This window comes from Salvia splendens, chromosome 10 (genome assembly GCF_004379255.2).
Source record: "Salvia splendens isolate huo1 chromosome 10, SspV2, whole genome shotgun sequence".
NCBI lineage: Eukaryota > Viridiplantae > Streptophyta > Magnoliopsida > Lamiales > Lamiaceae > Salvia > Salvia splendens.
This window is the reverse complement of record NC_056041.1, coordinates 1,731,170-1,739,900: the sequence shown is the minus strand read 5'-3', so window position 1 is coordinate 1,739,900 and position 8,731 is coordinate 1,731,170. Positions and strand designations below refer to the sequence as shown.

The 8,731-nt window shown below is 37.0% G+C and overlaps 1 protein-coding gene across 2 annotated transcripts; it reads left to right on the top strand.

The window, feature by feature from the left end:
- Positions 1 to 4,266: 4,266 nt before the first annotated feature.
- Positions 4,267 to 7,394, top strand: LOC121751065 (vacuolar protein sorting-associated protein 55 homolog). 2 transcript variants are annotated; one of them, XM_042145780.1, is made up of 5 exons: positions 4,267 to 4,530; positions 5,465 to 5,573; positions 5,684 to 5,723; positions 6,847 to 6,931; positions 7,044 to 7,394. In XM_042145780.1, exons 2-5 carry the CDS (start codon positions 5,475 to 5,477, stop codon positions 7,234 to 7,236), a joined length of 417 nt encoding a protein of 138 aa, XP_042001714.1. In that variant the 5' UTR covers positions 4,267 to 4,530; positions 5,465 to 5,474; the 3' UTR covers positions 7,237 to 7,394. The 2 variants fall into 2 exon arrangements, with proteins under 2 accessions (XP_042001714.1, XP_042001713.1); XM_042145779.1 differs by having other exon boundaries at positions 5,447 to 5,573.
- Positions 7,395 to 8,731: the final 1,337 nt, after the last annotated feature.

Genomic DNA, 8,731 nt, shown 5'->3' with positions numbered 1-8,731 from the left:
AGTGAGTAGAGTGTTACAGTATTCGACTCAATTTATATTGGCTGTTACCTTAAATTGCATTACGTTACCATCAGACCATCCACAACGGGACTCGCCGGCGTCTCGCGTCTCGTCTCAGCGAGACGAGACCCCGGCGAGACGCGTTGCAGCCTCCATCTCGTCCCGTCTCGTCGCGCGTCTCGTCGCGCGACTCGTCTCGCCGAGCCAGGAGACGAGCTGGCTCGCCACGCGCCTCGGCGACGTGGCGCAGCCCGGCGTCGTGCGTGACGCCCACTCGCCGGCCCGCGAGTGGGCGTCGTCACGTGCTGACGCAATAAATATTTTTTTTTTAAAAAAAATCGAATTTAAATAAAAAAAAAAAATTGTAACGGTATTATTACCGTTTTTTTTTTTTTTATATTTTTTTTGTTTTTTATTAAATTTTTTACTCTATAAATACTCCTAAACCCATCCTCATTTACACACAACTACACATCTATTCTTCATATCATCTAAATTTTCTCTCAAATTTTCGCTGAAATTTTCATAACCCAACTCAAGATGTCCGGCGACGGCGAGGGCAACTATGGCGGCTCCGGCTCCGGCGGGGTGGGATCTCAACTCATTCGGCGATTGGGAGAACATGATCAACACATTGGGCGGTGGAGGTTCGTCAACGCCGGGGACCCAGGGTTCGGCGACGCCGGGGGGGTACCAACCACCCAATTTTGACCTTGATGCATATGTTCGTCCCAACGTCCCGCGGTTTTCGCAGGGATTATCCCAGATCCGGGAGGGATTTTCCAGTTGATCCCACGCCGGGAGTAGGCCGAGGCGGTGGAGGTGGCCGAGGCGGTGGAGGTGGCCGAGGCAGTGTACAACCCCAGACGGGCGAGGACGAGGAGGAAGAAGAGGAAGAGGATCTTGGCCGACATCCGTACAACAACCTCGAAACGATGGCGGTGTACAACGCCTGGATCACGGTCTCGTACGATCCCATCGTCGGGAATCAACAAACCCGGAAGTGTTTCTGGGAAAAGGTTGTCGAGGTCTACCACCAAATAAAGCCGAACCGCTCCCGCAAGCGCACAGTTAAAATGATCCGCTGTCACTTTGACCGAGTCGACCGACAGGTCAAAAAATTCTGCGGCATCTACTCGGCGGAAGAGGCGCGCTACCAAAGCGGCGCCACGGCCACCGACATTTTGACGTCCGCTTTGCGCGCCTACTACCAGGACGAGGGACATCAATTCAGATTTGTTGATGTTTGGCGCGCCGTCAAGGACGAGGAACGATGGGCCGGCGGTTTCCGCTCCAGCTCGGGCTCAAACTCGAAGCGCACGAAGCATACGGCGAGTGGCCAATACTCGTCTAGTGCTGGTGCGTCTGGTGGTGACACTGCTGAAGGCATCAGCCAACATGATGCTGAATCCCAGGAGTTTGCGGGTACGGTCGGCGATGCAGGAGGATCCGCGAGTACGCGCCGTCGGCCGCAAGGGACGAAGGCGGCGAAAGCGGCTAGAGCAAGGAAGGGCCGAGGCGAATCAAGCCAGCCGGCCTCAGGATCGGGCTCGCGAGGAGGCTCGGACACACTTATGGTGGCGTACATGACCGCCACAATGGCGGACACTTCCCGCTTCTCGCACTCCCAATACGCGGCCTGGTGGAACGGAATTGTGCATATGGCAGCACAACTTGGCCTTCCGACTCCCCCTCAACCTCGACCGCCTCCGGAGGATGATTAGCCCTTCCGATTAATTTTTTTTTATTTTGTGTGTTTTTTTATTTTGTGTGTTTTTTTATTTTGTGTGTTTTTTTTATTTTGTGTGTTTTTTTATTTTGTGTGTTTTTTAATTTTGTTTTAATTTTAATAAAGTGTGTTTGTTTAAATTGAATTGGGTTTTAAAAAAAATTATAAATTAAATTGAATGAATAGTAATTAAGAGACGGTATAGAGACGGTTAAGAGACGGAGCGTTGCAGCCTCCGTCTCTTAGTTAAGAGATGGAGGAAAAAAGGACAGTGGGGCCCTCAAATAGTGCTCAAATAGTAGTTAAGAGACGGTTTAAGAGACGGTATAGAGACAGCGTTGTGGATGGCCTCAAAATTACTAATTTCATCCAAAAAACGGACATAGTTACGTATGACATAAATTTTTACCTGCAATTAGTGAAATAAGAGAGAATAATTTTTATATGCAATTAGTGAAATAAGAGAGAAATAAAGTAAGACAATGATCCACATTAGTAGTATTTAAATATTTAAAACTTTTTATATTTAGAATTGACTCAACTTTGATGAACGGCCCAAAATAATAAAACTATATTTTTTATGGACTGAGATAGTATCTTATGAACGAATTAGATTAACATAAAAATTACTATTAATATATTTCTCTTTTTCTTAATTTTATCTTTTATAGTAAAATTTCGTATCTTTTTAACTTACTTTAGATCTTTTTTAATCTTCTAAATTTTGAAAGTTTGGTTATTTAATCTCGATAAATTTGATAAGTACAAAAAAATACGAAGAGATTGGTAGGGGCTAAGCCTCTTTTATAGCTGTGGTGTAGCTCGTACACTCATGTAAAATGAACTTAGTTAATCTCAAATACATTTTTTTAACATTGTTGTTTCCATGTTGCTTGATTATTATGTTACCTAACTAGTTATCAAGAGTGAGTGTAGTGTCGTTGCTATAGTCTAATTTATAATAGTCCTGTAGTTTATACACACTCATTCAAAACAAAATTAGGTTAACTTGAACACTGTTTATTTACATTTTTTATTTCTTCTTACTAGTGTCTTTTGTAGTTTCAGTCTATCTTAATCTATGCAGTTCAGTTTTTAGTCGTATCAATATATTGACTATTTATAACTGTCAAAAAATATTAGAATTTTGTTACTAAAAAAATGGTGAAAATAGAATAGGTTTGAGTCTCCCCATTTATAATTGTCCACACTATGCTTGCCACTGTTGTCCTCGATTATTATGTTACATAAGCAGTTATTTAAATGTTCTTATTTCATTTCCCATAAATTTGAAACGTGGCATGTGAATAAAACAAATCGTAGATTATATTTTCATCAGGATCTTTTAAGTTGATATAGCGATGTACGGTGAAGTATACTCGAATCACATATGACTAATCACACGTGAAAACACTTTTTTGCTATGTTACTATCAATTTTACTTAGCTAAGAACAGTGATGGAACAATAAATTTAAACAAATATGCTCTGAAATTTAAAGAAAGTTGGCCCACAATTATTTGTGTCACATTTCTCGTAGGCTTAGTTTCTAATTGTTTTATGGACTCTTTGGGCCGAAATTAAGTCCCCTACTTTGGGTTTTTTCCTGTCACTTATCATAATGCTAGATTATTATGGTATCTAGTAAAATAAAATTTGTGACTTATAATTAGAATTTATCGTGCTCTATCAATTTATATTTTTTTTACCACGTGGTAAAAATTTACTGATGGCATTACAAAGTTTTGGAAATACCGATTATTGATAATTACCAAAACAAAGTTAATAAAAATTTTGAAATTTGCCAATGTACAATCAGCCCTACTCCATGTTATAGAATGTTATATAGATATTTGAAATTATGGTACAGTACACTGTAATTAAGTCATATTGCCATATAAAAATTTGAAATTACATAGTACTACATTGTATTTAAGCCACATTTCCATTTCTAAAAATGGTAAATCATCATTAATATATTTCAATATTTTTCTATCTCTTCCATATATTTTACTTATCTCCTTACATATTAATATAATTAAATTAGTTTTTATGTATTTACTTAATACAATAAACAATATCTTCTTAAATTTTATACCGCCTATCCAGTATGTCATCTTCTCTAAAATTTTATAACGGACAAAATAAATAATCTGTAATGTAACTTTTAATTTATTTGACCATATATAAATTAATAATAAAATCCAAGATTTGTCTTGTATATTTGACCATTTTTTTTTGGTGGTCCTACATAAGCTAAGGCATTAAATAATATGTTTTGTTCCATATTCATTGAGTTCCTTAAAAAACTAATCAACCAAAACTAAAAAATGACATTAATAAAATACCAAAATTTGGATAGTTGAAATACCTAATATTAAACTTATTAAATAGAAAAAATTGCATAAAATTACATAATTTGATTTTGTATAATTTTTTTATTAAATAAATCATTTTCAATTAAAAAGATATTAAATAAATAATTTAGAATATATTTTTTGAATTTATATCAATAAATCTTGGGGTCCAACCCAAAGACTATTATCCAGGCCGGATCTCTCACCCCTTCCCATACCGAACCCCAACACTCGTAATGCACGGCCTCAATCCATTCCAGAAACCCGTTGCTACTGTGTTTCTGCACTTGTTGTTCTGATTCTGATTACTCATACGCGATCGAACACTGATCCAGTCCTGTGCAGCGATTGGTAGGAAAATAAACGGAAGCAGTTGATTAAATTCGCGAAACTCGATACCTAGCTTCAGCTGATTCGAATCCGCCACTCGTCCTTGTCGGACCTGGTAAATTCTTCAGCTAAACCTATAATTACTTCTCGTTTGTTGTACAATTTCATGGTATGCTTCCATATCCCCTTACTTTAATTGCGGTGACTGCGATATCAGGCTTCTGTTTTTGGTTCTTCTCAGATTATAAGGATTAATTATAGATTTCCATGGTGCTTTAGTTTTCTACATCAATATATTGAGATTGTAAACTATGTTTGGAATTTGATCACTGATATTGTAATACGGATAAAAATTAGGTAAAAAAAGTGAAGGATGCTAGTGTATTTCAGTGCACATGAGAGAGAAAATATTAAATTTATGTGGCTTCTCGTGTATCTCGAGGTTTTGAGGGCTTTGTGCGAGGCATTTGTATATATTAATTATTTTAGTTCATTTCGTGTATTATGGGAAAAAGTAACCTATATATTGCTTCACCATGTGAGCTAGAGCTGGTAAAGAAAACGTATTGTGAAACTAACATAATACTGGTATTTGTTTGATAATGTACTTGTAATGTATATGTGTTCAATGAGTTGTAAATTGGTCAATTACGGATCTATTGAATCTCAGGAACTAGTTGATTTGAGCTCTGAAGGGTTGTTATGTTTGTAGCAGATGTTGAACTATCACCTTGCTTTGATAACTTTATCAGTCTTCCAATAAACACAATTTAAGTATCGGTGCTCATTGAAGCACTCTTCCATAATTTCATGGATAAGAAGTGTGACATGTAATCGAGAAAATATCACAAGATGATCCCCTTTAGCTGGATCATATTTAATTGCCCATTTTTTCATTTTATCTGCTTCCACTATATGCTTATGTAATCCATATTTTTCTTTGTTTGCTCATTTATCTACAGTGGGCATGCTTATGTAAGATGGAACTTCTTATCAATATCAGAGGTGTAATATCCTGTTAATTTTTTCAGTTTCTTTCTTTCTGCAAGCAAGGGGAAGATGGCAGACCTGCCTCATCATTTGAGATCTTGCTTCCAGTCTGGGAAACTTGCCTTGTTAGCAGTTCTTGTCTCAGGGGGGATTGTGCTACAAATACTGGTATTCTTTCACACTATGCATTCAAATCCTATGGCTCCATGAGTTTGGTCATTTATTCTTGTTTAATACTAAATCCACTTTTTTCTTATTGTGTGATAACACTCCCCCAGGCTTGTGCTTTATACAATAATTGGTGGCCAATGTTAACAGGTATCTCTATTCTGTTTTTCTTTGCTGACATGATTTTCTTATAGAATCATCAGTTTTTGGCATTGTTTCTTGTATGAAACTATGAATATCGAATCCATCTTTTAGGAGTTTTTATTTCTGTAGGCTGGCATAATTAGTACAGACTACAGAGGGACCTTGCTTGTGTGATCTGCAATTTGCATGTCCGGGAAATATTGATGTTTAGTTAATTTGTGAGATTTTCTCCTGCACTGTCATCAGCTATTTGGGAGTTAGGTAGTAGTATAAGATTTCCCTGGGCATGGACAGAAAAAGTGGGGAGTAGAGAATATATAGAAAATCCTAGAAGACACTCATGATAAAATTTTGGAATTTAGATATGACTGTGTATATTTCACAAGGCTAGAAAGGCATCCTGAAAATTTTCTTCTTAAGTCAAAACCTGGTTCGTAAACATCCTCCCGGGAGGTATACTGTTTATATATCAACGAAATTATGTTTCCGCACCATAACCAGATAGAAGTGTTTTTATAAAAAGTTCTCTCAGTTTGCTTGCATCTCAAACCTTGGTGGTTGGGATTAACTATGGAATATGAGTTTATGATTCTTAAAGGCTTCCTAGCTTTCTTTCTGTAACATTAAAATTATTAGTTCAGAACTCTCTCTGTACAAAATGGCTGTCAAAATAATTGTTACTTCTATTATGACTGTGCAGTAGTTTGACCTGATTTTAAATGACCTGAACAAGTATTTGGTTGGCCATCACTTCTAAGAGTAAGAATGTAAGATAACTTGCTACCTTCTACTCCCAGTCATCTTTGCCCTGCCAAAATTCTCAAGCTGTTAAAGGTGCTCGTGGAAACCTCATGAATCCATCTTTATTCTATTTCATCTGATCTTTGTGCTAGATTCTTGATTTTTTTGGAGGCTAGATTCTTTGAATTTTGGAGGCTAGATTCTTGATTGATCACTTTCCATTTTCCCATAGTGAGGCCAAACTGTATGTCTATTGGCGTGCCTCTGTTAAACTGTATCTGCATTTTCAAGTTGATTCTGAGTGGGGCTTTTAGTTTCCTCTCTTAAGATGCTAAAAGGTTCAAGGTTCTGATTGTTTCTGTACTATTTCCTATTCTTTTTGTTGCAGTTTTAATGTATGTACTTCTACCGATGCCTTTACTCTTCTTTGCTGGGTCCAATGCCTCTTCCCTTTATACTGAATCAAGCAGTGGGTAAAGTTTTTTTTTTCAATCCAATTGTATTTCACCTCGTACTTGCATCCCGATTTACTTGGCTCTAAAAAAATTTCTGGGCTTACACCTTGTAATTTTGACCCTGTTACAGTTGGATAGATGCTACTAAGTTTATGACTGGTGCTTCAGTAGTTGGTAGCATTGCCATACCAGTTATTCTCAAGCATGCTGGTGTAATTGGTTGGGGAGCATTAGCAATGGAGCTTTCATCCTTTTTTATATTTGGTATGGCCATTTTGTGTTTTCTTGGGACGAGCGACAATGATGCGTACAGTATGTTGTAAACTAAAAACCAGAAGCCATGTCCTTGATTTACTCCTCATGACACATGGCCGTGCTAGTAGTTCTGGTTTGTTTTCCATGTCTTGTGCTTCACCATGCCTGCTCTGTAAATACATAAACAATTCGTTTTACAATCAAAGTTTCTTGATGTGATTATGAATACAGAGGCCAATACTCTCTGTTTCGTTTTCTCACAAATAACTGATTTATGCTTTACCAACACGTGACTGCTGAGATTAGGTCCTCGGCCAACTGGAGCTAGGATTCTCGAGCTTGGAGTCCACCTCTACTTCGGTAAAGTGACCTATAGTTTGTTACAGGTAAGTTGATTGCCACTATGAATGAGTTTTGATTTTAAATGTTTTGGTTACCGGAATTCGTATGTTTTTAATAGATAGTGGAGTTGAAAGAGCTTAGGAAATAATGGAATTCAAGACTCCAATAACCACTCATGTTTGTCCTCTTAAGTCTTAAAAGCTTTAGGTTGGAGAGAGAGACAGAGAGGGAGGGAGAGAGGTGGTCCAATAATGCAGAATAATGGGGGAAGGGGTAGGGAAGGTGGGGGTGGCCATATTTGCATGGATGGCACTGGTGATGGTCCATCCATGAACAACACAATCAAGTGAAAACTAGCCATCATCTTATCCTCCCAAACCTTCCAATTATAACATGGAAACACGTTTCGTTCCTTCCCTCGGACGTAATTCTTCTTCTTTCGTTCGCGTATTGATATATGGTTTGTGGACATATATATAAAATTGATTGCAACTGAGTTGGAAAATTAGGAATATAGCAGAAATATTTAGGCAGAATGACAGCGGAAGAAATGAGGCATTCACCATTACTATCTTATGCTGCCCCCCTCTCTCTGTGACCCAGTAAGAAATTTGATCTCTAGAAGGGCATTCTTCTTTATATCCTGTGTTGGTCTTTAAGTTATGTAGAATTTGGTATGGATATAAAATAAAGGGACAATAACGATTTAATCACAAAGTTTGGTCTAATTTCCACTAGTTCATAAAATTATAAAATTCGAAAAGGGAATAATAAATCATGAGGTTTTGATTTTCTCAATTGTTTAATCCGTGTACAGAACAATGTCTTTGTGATGCTCAAAACAACTTTGTTTAATCATAATAAGAAAATAAAAAGAAAAGAAAAATAGTACTCATTCCGTTCTATTATAAGTGATGCGTATTCATTTTTAGGTCTTCCCACTATAAGTGAGATATTTCTTTTTATGGCAAAAAGCAACACTTTATCTCTCTCTTACTTTTTCTCTTTATTTTTTTTCTCTCTTAAAAACCCGTGTCCAAAAAAAATGTCTCATATGTAATGGATGGATGAAGTATTTATTTTAATTAAACAATAGTAGGACTATAGGAGTATCATGTTGAGCATCACTAAGATATATTTTATGTGAGTATATAAATGGGAAAAAATGAATTTTGTATTTTTATTTAATTTAAAAAACTAATGGAATTGACCTTAATATAA

Coding starts and splice junctions, on each gene's coding strand:
- LOC121751065 (XM_042145780.1), top strand. CDS start 5,475: ATGGCAGACCTGCCTCATCATTTGAGATCTTGCTTCCAGTCTGGGAAA. Junction 5,724..6,846: donor TTGGTGGCCAATGTTAACAG/GTATCTCTATTC, acceptor TTTTTGTTGCAG/TTTTAATGTATGTACTTCTA. Junction 6,932..7,043: donor TATACTGAATCAAGCAGTGG/GTAAAGTTTTTT, acceptor ACCCTGTTACAG/TTGGATAGATGCTACTAAGT.